This window comes from Dipodomys merriami, unplaced genomic scaffold, assembly GCF_024711535.1.
Source record: "Dipodomys merriami isolate MVZ:Mamm:240054 unplaced genomic scaffold, mDipMer1.0.p SCAF_1, whole genome shotgun sequence".
Taxonomy (NCBI): domain Eukaryota; kingdom Metazoa; phylum Chordata; class Mammalia; order Rodentia; family Heteromyidae; genus Dipodomys; species Dipodomys merriami.
The window spans coordinates 42,460,990-42,475,610 of NW_027202270.1; the positions used below are offsets into that span (position 1 = coordinate 42,460,990).

General features: G+C 38.2%; 1 protein-coding gene across 1 annotated transcript in view; it reads left to right on the plus strand.

Annotated features, from left to right (window-relative positions):
• The window catches only part of Sp3 (Sp3 transcription factor), a 60,559-nt gene extending 52,401 nt beyond the window's left edge, over positions 1–8,158 (plus strand). Inside the window, exons 7-8 of the mRNA XM_070020733.1 lie at positions 18–214; positions 6,432–8,158. Coding sequence (XP_069876834.1) covers positions 18–214; positions 6,432–6,748 — 514 coding nt within the window. The 3' untranslated portion in view covers positions 6,749–8,158. The remainder of the gene's footprint in view (positions 1–17; positions 215–6,431) is intronic.
• Positions 8,159–14,621: the final 6,463 nt, after the last annotated feature.

Genomic DNA, 14,621 nt, shown 5'->3' on the forward strand with positions numbered 1-14,621 from the left:
CTTTGTGTGTTTTTTAGAGGTACCAATCTTGGGAAAAAGAAGCAACACATTTGTCACATACCAGGATGTGGTAAAGTCTATGGAAAAACCTCACATCTGAGAGCGCATCTGCGTTGGCATTCTGGAGAGCGCCCTTTTATATGCAACTGGATGTTCTGTGGTAAAAGATTTACTCGAAGTGATGAATTGCAGAGGCACCGAAGAACCCATACAGGTTACTAACACTTTTATGTTGATTTGTTTTCTTGTATTTATTTATTTTTGGTGGGTGCTAGAGATTGAGTTTGGGGCCTTGTGTGTACATGTGTGTGGTCATTTGTGACTGTCCATCTGTTTATTTTGCTTACATTTTAAATTGCTTTTACTTTGATCCATCCTATTTTTTCTACCATAACACAAAGCATAATCCTGATAAATTTTGGTATTTCATCTTTTCTATTTGTAGTATCTATAAAGGAAAGACATTTCATGGAAGCATTGTTGTTGTCAACATTACACTTTTCATTATTTTTACCCAGTGTTACATAACCAAACTGAATCTAACCTAATAAAATTTGATGATAGTTTTCTCCTTTTAACATGTAAAGTGAAGTGATCAAAGGGCTCATACGTTTATGTTCAACATTGAAAAAAAGCATGATGAAATAGAGAACAACATGGATTTTGAGGTCTCCCATATCTGTATTTCAGTTCAAGTTCTTAATTAGATTAACCAAATAAACTGTACCTGATACTGTTTCATACCTCTTAGTTTGACTTTAAATATTGCACAACTATTTTGTAGAGTATGGAACAGTACTAGACACTCTACTAGTTTAGTTCTTTCCATTTCATCAGGTAGCTAGACAGATGAGATTAACTTCTTGGAAACCACAACCAACAATAAGAAACTGGATAATAAAAAGATTTTGTGTTACAAATTATGTTGTACAAAATGTACTTTTATTTAGATCTAGGAGATAATATTGCTTGGAATAATAAGGCATCTTGGGTAGTGAACTGGAAGGTAAGGCCTTCTAACAGAATTCTCCTTAGTACAGTTTGATCAGTAGGGCAATAAAAAGAATAATATGCTGATCACCTGTAATACTATCTACTTGGGGCTGAGATTTGAGATCACAATTTGAAGCTACCCTGGGCAGACAAAGAGATTCTTATCTAATTCATTAGCAAAAAGCCAGAAGTGGAGGCATAGTTCTAGTGGTAGAGTGTCAGCTGTGAGTGGAAAAGGCATGGAGTTCAAACCTAGGCCCAGGCTCTCCCTCTACTTCCCAAGGGAATATGTAAGAGGGAGGGGAGAGAGAGACTCTAGTCAGGTAAGTGTGAGTTACTCTAAACCCAAATGAGTACTAGATTAAAGGAGGTGTCTGTAAACAGCATTTTTTAGGGCTTTCACACATTACATGCATACATCTTTATAAGTCTAGAATATAAGATTTCCTAATCTTATTTGATCATGGTCATTTTTTTTAAATTGAGCATTGTTTAAAACTGATGTTCCAAAAGAATGTTGGGAATGGTGGTATGTTGATAGAAATGGGAGACCATTTTGTGATGGCAGTGACATGAACAAAAAGTGAGATATACATAGCCCTGGTAAATAGGACTCAGGCATATTATAGAGATAATTTGTAAATTAGGCCCAGAAACCTCTAAGCTATTGATAATTTGTAAGTTAGCCTTAGAGTCTCATATCATTTGGTACAAAGGTAAAATTCTGTAATGTAATAAAATTGTATGTTTTAGAAAAATGATTCTGACATTGATTGATTGGAGATGGTAAAACTAGGATATCAGTGGGTTAGGTAGGAGGGCTTACTCAAACCTTCCTAAAATAGAGTAAACTTCCTGAGGTAAAAAAAATGTTCCTTAGGATTCTTGATAGTTCTCGATTTAAGTTGGCCTTTTGCCTTCACTTGAATAGTGCTCTTGCATAGTAGGTCTTAGACATAATAAGTTCAGGCTCTCTTCTCTTCAAATCTCTTCTCTTCTCTTCTCTTCTCTTCTCTTCTCTTCTCTTCTCTTCTCTTCTCTTCTCTTCTCTTCTCTCCTCTCCTCTCCTCTCCTCTCCTCTCCTCTCCTCTCCTCTCCTCTCCTCTCCTCTCCTCTCCTCTCCTCTCCCCTCCCCTCCCCTCCCCTCCCCTCCCCTCCCCTCCCCTCCCCTCCCCTCCCCTCCCCTCCCCTCCCCTCCCCTCCCCTCCCCTCCCCTCCCCTCCCCTCCCCTCCCCTCCCCTCCCCTCCCCTCCCCTCCCCTCCCCTCCCCTCCCCTCCCCTCTTTTATTTGCCAGTCCTGGGTCTTGAACTCCAGGCCTGAGTACTATCTTTGAGCTTCTTTTGCTCAAGGCTACTACTCTACCACTTGAGCCACATGCCATTTGCAGCCTTTGTTGTTTATGTGGTACCGAGGAATCAAATCCAGGGCTTCATGCATTGTAGGCAAGTACTCTATACCATTAAGCCACATTCCCAGCCCTCAATCTCATTTTTAAAAATGTGAGATAGGCTGTGGCTCAGGAGGAAGAGCATTTGCCTACCAGAAAGGTTGGTACCATACTTGCAGTTTTTTAGACTATGAATTCAGGTAGTAATGAAAGAATATCTATAGGTGAAAACAAAGACATATGCTCAGGAGGTTTAATAAGATTAGTTCCAAGAATAATGAAGATGACTTGGCATCCTGATTTCAACTAAATAACCAAGTCCAGTACTCATTTGGGTTATAAAAACATCAACGTGCCTAAGTTTACATTGTTGGAACTAATCTTACAGAACCTCTGGAGTTTGTCTTTACTTCAATCTGTAATTACTCTGTCATTACTTGAATTTATATTTGAAGAGTTAAAAGTTTAGTATTATGAATATGACATATTTATATTGCTTAAAGAATGTACTTTAATTTAGACTTTAAAGAGGTGTTACAAGCAGGGTGATGATGTCTTATGCCTATAATTCTAGCTACTCAGGAGACTGAGATCTTGAGGATCATGGTTCAAAGCCAGCCTAGACAGAAATCTCTGTGAGACTCTTATCTCCAATTAGCCACCCCAAAAAGCTGAAAGTGGAGCTGTGACTCAAGTACTAGAGCCCTAGCTTTGAGTGGAAAACCTAAGAGACAGTACCAGCACCCAGGCCCTGAGTTAAAACCCAGTAACTGAAGGGAAGGAGGGAGGGAGGGCAGGAGATAGAGACAGACAGACAAATGGATGTATGTTACAGATAGTTTTTAATCTCATATCTTTTTTTTTCTTTCTTCTTTTTTTTTAAAATTAATTTTATTTTATTTGTGAACATACTGTACAGAGGAGTTACAATTACATGGGCAGGATAATGCGTACATTTCTTACCAAGCATTGCAGCCTCCTCCTTTGTTTACCCTTCACATCCCTTCCCAGCCTCCCCCCTCCCCTCATATCTTTTTTTTTTTTAAGCAGATAAAACAAGTTTCTTTGAAAGTGAAATTGTTTGGAATGGGGCCTTCTTTGAGGGAGAAGTCTTTTCTGAGGGTAGTTTTTTTTTTTTTTTTTTAAATAGTACAGGCTTCCTCCCATGTCTCCTTCCTTGAGTTTTGTGTGATTGCTTGATGGTTTGTGCATGCTCCACTCTAGATCTTTATTGGGCATTATGGGAAGAAGTGTTTGGGCAGGGGTCCTAACTGATATTCTCCTCCCCCCCCCCCCCCCCCTTTCTCTCTGTCTCTGTCTCTGATGGGGCTTGAATGCAGGGTCTGGGCACTGTAACTGAGCTCTTGAGCTCAAGGCTATCACTTGAGCCCCAGCACCCCTTCCAGTTTTCTGGTGGCTAATTGGAGATAAGAGTCTCACAGACTTTCCTGTCCCGGCTGGCTTTGAACTGTGATCCCCAGATCTCAGCTTCCTGAGTAGCTAGGATTACAGGTGTGAGCCACTGGCAACTGGCTCTAACTGGTATCTTTTTTTTAAAATATATTTTTATTGTGAAATTACTGTACAGAGGGGTTACAATTACGTGGGTAAGATAATGAGCACATTTCTTTTTTTTTTTTTTTTTTGGTCCGGTTGTGGGGCCTGAACTCTGGGCCTGAGCACTGTCCCTCAGCTCTTCAGCTCAAGGCCAGTGCTCTATGCTCTACCACTTGAGCCACAGCACCACTTCCGGCTTTTTTCTTTTTGCTTATGTGGTGCTGAGGAATCGAACCCAGGGCCTCAGGCATGCAAGGCAAGTGCTCTACCACTGAGCCAACTTCCCAGCCCCAATGAGCACATTTCTTATCAAGCATTGTGGCCTCCTGCTTTGTTTCCCCTTCCCATCCCTTAGTATCCTCCCCCCTCCCATCCCCCCCACCAAAGTTGTAAAGTTCGTTTTTTGACATGATGACTTGTACATCTCATTGTTGCAATGGGTCTTCCTGTATCCCTGTTTTAACAATTTGTTTTTTCCCTTCCCCTCCACATATACCAACATCATATATAGTGAAAGCAGGGGTTGTACCATGGGGGAAGGACATACAAGGCAACAAAGACATAATCTTATAAATATGTTAGAAACAATCGCATGAAAGATCTCTCTCTCTCGATCTCTCTCTCTCTCTCTCTCTCTCTCTCTCTCTCTCTCTCTCTGTCTCTCTCTCTCTCTCTCTCTGTCTCTCTCTCTCTCTCTCTCTCTGTCTCTCTCCTCTCTCTCTGTCTCTCTCTCTCCTCTCTCTCTCTCCCTCTCTCTCTCTCCCTCTCTCTCTCTCTCTTGTGGGGCTTGAGCTCTAGGCCTGGGAGCTGTCCCTGAACAATTCAGCTCAAGGCTCATGCTCTACCACTTGAGCCATCATGCCACTTCTAGTTTTCTGGTGCCTTTTTTTTTTTTCATTGTGATTACGTGATTACATAATTTCCCAAATTTCACAGTATTGTGGAATATGATGCTCATTTAAAGTCACAAGCTCATTCTAACTTTCCTAGAGCAAATTGTCTATCACGGTCTATAACATATAACCGTGTACACATATACACCATACATGTGATCAGCAGCATGGGGATATTTAGTAGTGGTTCGACCAGATGAGTGGAAGTTCTTTGTTTCTTAAGTCCTGTTAATTTTGTCATATCACCAAACATTTTGGATTTAACATCCACTTATCAGGGAGACCATGTACCGTTTGTCTCTTTGCTCTTGGCTTACCTTGCTCAACATGATTTCTTCTGGCTCCATCCATTTCCCTGCACATGTCATTATTTTGTCATTTCTAATGGCTGCATAATATTCCATTGTGTATAGACACCACAAATTTTGGATCCATTCATCTGTGGTGGGGCATCTGGGTTGTTTCCATATCCTAGCTATTGTGAACAATGCTGCAATAAACATGGAGGTGCATGTGTCCTTGTATATTGGTTTTTGTTGTTCAGGGTAGATGCCTAGAAGTGGTATGACTGGGTCGTAAGGGAGGTCAATCTTTAGCTTTCTGAGGACCCTCCAAACTGCTTTCCAAAGTGGTTGTATAAGTGTACATTCCCACCAGCAGTGTAATAGGGTTCCTCTTTCTCCACATCCCCTCCAGCATTTGTCGTTGGCTGATTTGTGGATGTGGGACATTCTGACTGGGGTAAGGTGGTATCTCAGGGTTGTCTTTATTTGCATTTCCTTCACCACCAGGGATGATGAACATTTCCTCATGTGTTTCTTGTATTTCTTCATCTGAGAAGTCCCTCTTTAGTTCCCTTGCCCATTTAGTAATTGGTTTGTTAGGTTTGGGAGGGATTAGTTTCTTGAGTTCCCTGTATATACTGGATGTTAACCCCTTGTCTGATATATTGCTGGTAAATATTTTTTCCTAATTAGTTGGTTGTCTTTCTAGCTTGGTTGTGATAGATGTAGCTGTGCAGAAGCTTTTTATTTTAAGGTAGTCCCATTTGTCGAGTCTCTCTCCAATTTGTTGTGACCCTGGGACTCTGTTCAGGAAGTTCCTTCCTGTGCCTGTTTAACTGGTATCTTTTAATGGAAGTTTCAAACCAAACTTAGCATGAAATAGTAAAGTCTTATTTGGAAATTAGTATGTCATAGTATATATGTAAGGATTTTTTTTTCATCAAAAAGTAAAAATGAGATATTTTGAAGAAAACTATTTTGTTAGAGAAAACTTGAAGGGAGCAGCTAATGAAACATGCGGTTTGGGGGCTGGGAAGGTGGCTCAGTGGTAGAGCACTTGCCTTGCATGCCTGAGGCCCTGGGTTCGATTCCTCAGCACCACATAAGCAAAAAGAAAAAAGCCGGAAGTGGCGCTGTGGCTCAGGTGGTAGAGCGCTAGCCTTGAGCTGAAGAGCTGAGGGACAGTGCCCAGGCCCAGAGTTCAGGCCCCAGGACTGGACCCCCCCCAAAAAAAAAAATTAAAAAAAAATGCAGTTTTAATTATAGGTCCCTGCCCCTCAGTTGTTAATGTTGGCTTGTTTTCTGTTTTTTAACAGGTGAGAAGAAATTTGTTTGTCCAGAATGTTCAAAACGCTTTATGAGAAGTGACCACCTTGCCAAACATATTAAAACACATCAGAATAAAAAAGTTATTCATTCTAGCAGTACAGTGCTGGCATCTGTGGAAGCTGGAAGAGATGATACTTTGATTACTACAGGAGGAACAACACTTATCCTTGCAAATATTCAACAAGGTTCTGTTTCAGGGATAGGAACTGTTAATACTTCTGCCACCAGCAATCAAGATATCCTTACCAACACTGAAATACCTTTACAACTTGTCACAGTTTCTGGAAATGAGACAATGGAGTAAATATTACACAAATACTTATTCATTGTGGTTATTTTTATACAGTAGTGAGAAGAATATTGTTCCTAAGTTCTTAGATATCTTTTTATTGATGTGCAAAAATTTTTGGATTGACAGTAACTTGGTTATACATGACACTGAAATGCCTTACTTTGTATGATATTCCATAGTATATTAAAAATGGTAAAATTGCATGGGTTTTGTAGGTACTTTTGGAATCTAGAAGAAATGAAATTTTACCAAGTTATATAAAGAGAAAATTGAATTTAACAATGCGAATGGTAGTCTAACCAAATGCATCAATCCTGTGTGGTTTAGTGTAAAAATGAGAACATGTTGGTATTTATCTATTGTAAGATAAAAAGTTGATGGGTGAAAGAAATCATGTTATGATAAAAAAATTTTGTAATTTTCTTGATGACTGGAATTTTTATTATGCATAACTGACAAATCAAGTTTCCAAGCAAATGTTACATAGTGTAGGCTTTACTTAGCTTATCAATTTGTCATTTTGAAGCTAATTATTTTAATTAGGTTAACTATGTACAATATTTTAAGCATTACTCTTGTAAGATTTTGAAAACTACATTTTAACATGGAACTCTAGGGATAGTCAACTTTTAAATCCTGTTGAAAAGCCATGTTTAAGATTTAATTTGCCAAAATAATGTCTTGTTTAATATTCTTTCAATAATGAAGTTGGGCAATATAACCAATGTTTAAAAAACTTTCAAATGTATAGGTTGAGGCATTTGGGTGGTAAGGAAATGTTAAGTGAATTATCCCTTGAATATTGGAGGACCAAAAATGAGGTGTATTGCGTCTTAGCAGTGATTTTTTTTTAATCCAATCTTGTTTCCAAAAACCATGTCTGCCAGGGCCTTAAAAGCCATCATGTAAATTACCAGTGAAGTATAACATATGCAACACATAACAAAATCACTTCCATAGTGACGATACTCCAAACATATGGATATTAGTCATAGAAAACTAGAGGTTTTATGATATTTTTTAAGCCTTTTTTTTTGTCTAGGTAGTCAGTCTGCACTTAAATATCAACCATTTTCCTTTTTTTTTGCTTGTTCCCTTAAAATTTATATGTATCCAATACATTAATTGAGAAAGGTATGTTTTTTATTACGCTATATTTTCTTTTTATTTTTTAATTATTGTTTATATTTTCAATTAAAAGTGTACAAAATAAAGTTACATTGCTGGTCTTGTAAGAGCTATACAATTTTCCTAAATGTATACCTACCTATAACTGCAGCAGTTCACCTATTTCAGAAATTTGGAATTCTGTTCATTTGTTATCTTTAAGACCACCTCAAATTTAAAGGCTACCTTATTGTACGTTTAAAGTGTATTATAACAGTGTGGTAGTTAATAAAACACTATTTTTTTTTCTTTTGAGTTTGTTGTATTCCTATGTATTTACAGTATTTCAATGATATGGGCAAGAAAATCGGGTTTCTTTTTCTTAAAGTCTTATCAGATTCTTGATTTCAGACACTAAAATTTTAAACAAGTCTATTTAAAATGAGATATGTAGAGGTACTGGCAATTTTACTTTTCATTTAAAAATGAATTTGTTAAGTATAACTTAAAACATGTTAATTCCTTTTTATATTGATTCATAACAATTTTATCAATAGTATCTAGCAAACATTATTGCTTTTTCTTTTAAAGAAACAAAGCATTTTGATTGATCATAAACCTGAATTTATGTAAGTACTTCTAACAGTCTTAAAATAAGCTTTGATAAACATGACAGGCAGGAATATATATGGTATTTGTCTAATGATAAAGGCAGGGTAAGAAGGAAGGAGAAAAATAGCAAGTTGCTCTTTTTCCACACATGTAGTGGTGGTATATTGTCTGTTACTAGTCCCATCGTAGTATATGTATATGTTCACTCCATGTGTTCCTATAGACAGGAAGTTTTCTAAGTGTAAGACTTAGGTTTGTTGTATGGAAGTAGATGCATTTCTTGGAATTAAAGAAATGGATTAATGGAATGTATGATTTTGAAGTTATCAGGATTAGGATTTGAATCTTAAAAATTCCCTTAGGTAATTCTTAATATTTTTTTTTTAATTTAAGATTGCAGAAAGCGAATTGCATGAAGTTGTTCACTTGTAGCAGAAGATAATCCTTTTAGAGTAATAGATTGTTTTGAGTAATACTGAAAAGTTACACTGTTTAAGCATACTTTTGATCCCAGGAATTTATTATCGTAGTTTAGAGAATGCAATGAACTATATAGTCATGAAATTAACTTTTTAGATTTTGTGAATATATTAGAGAATAGAATATATTGTACTAGGAACATGTTAGTGAATGTTAGATCGCTTACTTAAGTTGAAGCATTAAACCTTAAGTCTAAGCTGTTTTAAATATTTCTATTTCTATGTTTTTAAAAGGTTGAATAATATTTGAATAATTACTCTGAAGTCAGTTTTTTCCTAGAAATGAAATCTGTGTAGGTGTATATGAATTAGTATTTTTCATTGTACACCATTTAATAGTTTTGTCTGTTTTTGTGATGGCTAGAATTACTGCATTGCCAGTAATATTCATAAGCATGTAATTACTGTTTCATCAAGTAGAGGCCATCCTCTATGCCTCAAGGAAAATGTCACTTAAAAATTCATCTGAGGGCTGGGAAGGTGGCTCAGTAGTAGAGCACTTGCCTTGCATGCATGAGGCCCTGGGTTCGATTCCTCAGCACCACATAAGCAAAAATGAAAAAGCCTGAAGTGGCACTGTGGCTCAAGTGGTAGAGCGCTAGCCTTGAGCTGAAATGCTGAGGGACAGCGCCCAGGCCCAGAGTTCAGGCCCCATGACTGGACCCCCCCCCCAAAAAAAAAAAAAAAAAGAAAGAAAAGAAAAATTCATCTGAGCCAGGCAGATGGCTGGTGACTCACCTGTAATCCTAGCTTCTTGGGAGGCTGAGATCTGAGAATTGAGGGTCAGAGCCAGAAAATCTGTGATACTCATCTCAACTTAGTCATCAGAAAATCAGAAGTGGCACTGTGGATCAAAGTGGTAGAGCTCTAGCTTTGAGCAAAAAGAGTTGAGGGGCAAGGCCCAGGTCCAGAGTTGAAGACTCAAAGAACAGTTCATCTATACTTAATGACTTTAAAAAGTGATTAAGTTACCAAAAAACACAAACTTTTATTGCACAGTTGCCGTCTAAATAACTGACCTGGAGGATAGTGAAAATACTTAATGCATTTTAAAATGCAGGTATGATAACAATTAATGACATACTGTGAAAATCCAATGTTGTTGGGAAAATGCTGGGAAGCACTTTGAAAGCCCAGATATGTGGCACACACTTGCAATGTCAGCCATAGCTGAGCACTGAAATACATGGGTGGGTCCAGCTAGGTAGGAAGCAGAAATAGGGTTCCAGTCCAGCCTGGACCAAGCCAAAGACCAGAGAGACCTTATTCAAAAATAATGAAAATAAAAAGGACTGGGGGATGTGGTGAAGTGGCACTTAAAAAAGTCCAAACATAACTAATCACATTTTTTCCTTCTGTAGAGAGAGAGAGAGAGTGTGTGTGTGTGTGTGTGTGTGTGTGTTTGTGTGCCTCTTCAGTGTCTCTGATAAACCCACCTCTAACCTCACCATTCTGAGTACTAAGTCTTGTGTGACTGAGCACAAAACAAATCAGTTTATTTGGAACAGAATTTGATAGTTTTAGTGAACTTTGAACTTTGATTCTTGCCTTGTTTATAAAAATTTGCATGTAATCAAATATGTGATAAGTAATAATCACAGATACCAGCTGCTGGAGAAAGAAGGAAAGAATTCTGTGTGGGATGTCTGAGAAAATTAGGCATTAGAAATAGTATTGGTAGACAATAAGGGATTTGTGAGGGTTGTGTGGAAGAAGGTAATTTTATCAGATTCCTTGTCTTGGTGTCATGGGGCTTCACAGAAAAGCTCAGTTTCTTCAAGTCCAGAGTTTTTGAATATTGGGAATCTGAACTAAGGACTAAACATGGGAAACAATTACACTTCATAGTGGCAGGGAGACTCAAGTGTCAAGGTAGTGACAAAACCCATTTTTGCTTGATGTTATACAATAGTCCCTCATGACACAAATGTATTTTAAAGCATTTGTTTTGAGGTATTGGATATGATGCACAGGGCCTTGTGCATACTAGACAAGCACTGTACCATAGAGCTACATTGCTGGCCCTTAAAGCATAGTATTTAAAACTTCAAAGAGCTGGAGAAGAGACTCAAGCAGTAGATCAATGCTTACCAAGTACAATGCCCTGAGTTTAAACAGCATCAAAAAAATAAGCCCCCAAAACAACCTGCATTATATGCTGTAATTAACACTATATCATTTGTTATTACGTGTTTGAGATACGGTTTTGGTTTTTAAAATGGTGTTGAGGAGATTTTTATACTCTTTCCAACCCAACTTTTCACTTCTAAATTCCATGCTAAACTATATGTCTTAGCTTTGGTAGACTAGTACTCCGCCATTTGAGTCATACCTTTGTTTCAGCTTTTTGCTGCCTATTTTGGAGATGAGTCTCAAATTTGCTGCTGATGTTGGCTTTGAACTGATACTCCGGATCTCAGCTTTTTGAGCAGGTAGGGTTAAAGGAAGAACTGCAGGTACCTGGCTGATGTTGAGTGCCTTCTTAAAACCCAATTCTTATCCATATGAAGGATGACTGTAGTGTTCATACAGGAGGATTAAAATGCACTAAGCAAAGTGCTGGGTTTACAGTAGCTACTCAGTAAATAGTATCTACTGCTGCCACTACTTTTTCCTTTACCCTATTTCCTTCCCTTACTCTCTTGTCCCTACTCAACATTCTTCCTAAACTGGAGATACTTTTTTTTTTCCTGTAGTGAAAGAACCAATGTTTTTATTTTCATTTTTTGATCAGTGTTAATGCATTATTTTTTTCTCCTTCAAAATGAGGTCTTGTTTTCAATGCAGAACATAGAAATGATATTTGCAATCTTAAGTTGGTGCTTCTGAAGTTGACTATTCCATCAGAAAGGTTGGGGGAAAGGGAAGGTCATCGAATCATCCCTATGTAGAGTGCTGTTTTAGCATTTCTAAAAGTCAGCCCAAGAATCTAGGCCTGTTTTGGAAAGGTAAAATTTAGTGTTTGGTGGTCGAAGATTAGAAAAGGCTGTTAAAGGCCACTTATTCTCCAAGTCTTAAGACATTGGGGAGATATAGAAGTGGTGGAAATACTGCTTAGGCTGCTTTCCCTTCAGAGAGGAGCTTTTCAGATTATTGGACAAGGAGGGGACATTTGACTGAAATCATTTGTTCCTCCAGAACTGGTGTCTGTCTGAATTTCCTACCTGTGGGGTTCTATAAGATAACCTTACAGGCTGGCAATATGGCTTAGTGGTAGAGTGCTTGCCTAGCTAGCGTACATGAAGCCCTGGGTTTGATTCCTCAGTACCACATAAAAGAAGCAGCCAGAAGTGGCCCTGTGGCTCAAATGGTAGAGTGCTAGCCTTGACCAAAAGAAGCTCAAAGACAGTGCCCAGGTCCTGATTTCAAGCCCCAGGACTGGCAAAACAAAACAAAACAACAACAACAACAAAAAAACACCACACTGAGAGACTCTCCTACATTTTCTCCAAAGAAAGTTTAGCAGGCTGCCAAATAATGCCAACTAAAACATCAACATATTAGACATAGTTTGTTCAAAACACAGCAAGTTGAAATAGTGACTTGCTCTGGTTGAAAATACCAACAAAAAGTCATGGTTAGGGCCATCTGATTCAAGTTTTATAGAGGGACAACTTAGTATAAGGCTTGGATGAATTACAGCAGGTCTTGAAAGAACAATAGGATGTGCCAAAGAAAACTTAGGGCTTAGAAATCCCTCTACAATTTTTAGGACATCCTGTTTTCATAGGCCTGTGCTTTGCTCTTATTTAGCAAGGGTGAAGCATTTTGCAGAATAACAGTGAGTAAACAAAATAACAATAACAGTAAATAGAGCTTTGGGTTTACACATCTGGACTTCAATTCTACCTCTGTTCCTACATATGTGACCTTGGGCTCTGTCTTCACTCTGAGCCTCAGTTCTCTAACTTAATGGAGTTGACAGCACCACTTTCTTTTTCTTTTTTCTTTTTTCCCTCCCTCCCTCCTTCCCTCCCTCCCTCCCTCCCTCTTCCTCCCTTTCTCCCTCCCTCCCTCTTCCTCCCTTCCTCCCTTCCTCCCTTCCTCCCTCCCTCCCTCCCTCCCTCCCTCCCTTCCTTCCTTCCTTCCTTCCTTCCTTCCTTCCTTCCTTCCTTCCTTCCTTCCTTCCTTCCTTCCTTCCTTCCTTCCTTCCTTCCTTCCTTCCTTCCTTCCTTCTCCCCCCTCTTTTTCTTTCTTTTCTGTGTGTGAGTATGGGTCTTGAATTTAGGGCTTGGGTGCTATCCCTTAGCTTTTGCACACAAGGCTTGGTGCTCTACCACTTGAACTATAACTTTGCTTCCAGCTTTTTGGTGGTTAATTGAAGAGATTAAAGAGTCTTATGGACTTTCCTGCCCAGGCTGTCTTTGAACTGTGATTTCATTTGGAAGCTGGGACCATATAGCTACTGCACATGATGAGTGAAATGATAGTTGATTTTTAACTTTCATATGATTTTAACTCTTGTGATTTTAATTCTGTGGGTGAGATTGAGTTTATCTTCATAAATTTACAATTCATGTCTTCCATGAAGGGAATGGCCTATTTGGACCATTGACTATTAAAGATGTTAATATCTTCCCTGTTTGAAGCTCATCGTTCAATTTTTGGTTGTTGTTTTTGTTTGTTTTTGCAGACATTTTACTGTATCTGTCTTTCTGGAGTTTTTGTTTTTCCAGTGCTGGAGATTGAATCTAGGGCTTCATATATATGCTAGACAAGCACTCTACAACTTGGCTATATCTTCAATCTTGCCTTTGTCTTTCTGAAGAAATTCTCTGCCTGATGTCATAATGGTATTTTTTCTCAAAAGCTTTAGTGATTTTGCTTTTCTATTTATCATCCAGTTTAAAAGCATTTTTGTGAAGTCTGTTATTTTACAGTGTATAATCAGTTGTCAGTGTACTATTAACTGATTATATGATGCCATTTGCTATTTATCAAGACCCCATTTGTGTTCCTTCCTCCTGTTCTGAAAACTTGTTTTTAAAGTCTTGTTACCTGGTAAGGAAATCTCCATTGCTCACCTATTCTTGTCCTTCACAATTGTTTTGGCTTCCTCTTTCTTGAATTTTAGGATTAAAAATTTAAGTCCACTTAAGCAATTCTGTTAAAAATTTTCTTTAATTCATGCCCTGAGCTCTTGATCAGCTCAACTTTTTTTTATTGTTATTAAATAGGTGTTGTACAGGGAGGTCACTGTTTCATAAGTCAGGTAATGAGTTCATTTCTTTTTTTGGACAATGTCACCTCTTCCTTTGCGTTCCCCCAGTTTCCACCTTCTGTCTCTATCCACAAGTTACATAGGTAACTTTCCACATGGTGTATACTGAATACATGATTGCATTTGTTTAACCCTTCCTTCCTCCTTCACTCTGCCCTCCCCAAAGCCTCTCCCCCAAAGAAAAAACAACTCAAAGCAAAAACAAACACCACCACCACTAACAACAACAAAGAATCCCATATTTGATGAGCTTTATTGCTCATGGCTACCACTTGAGTCATTCCTTTAGCTCCAGCTGTTTGTTGGATAGTTGAAAAGAAGAGTCTTGGATTTGTTACCTGGACTGGCTTCAAACTAAGATTCTCAGATCTCATCCTTTTGAGTAGCTAATAATAGGCATGAGTCCCAGGCTCATGAAAGTACATTGAATTTCTAATTAATCAAAAGATATATCTTCCTACCCATT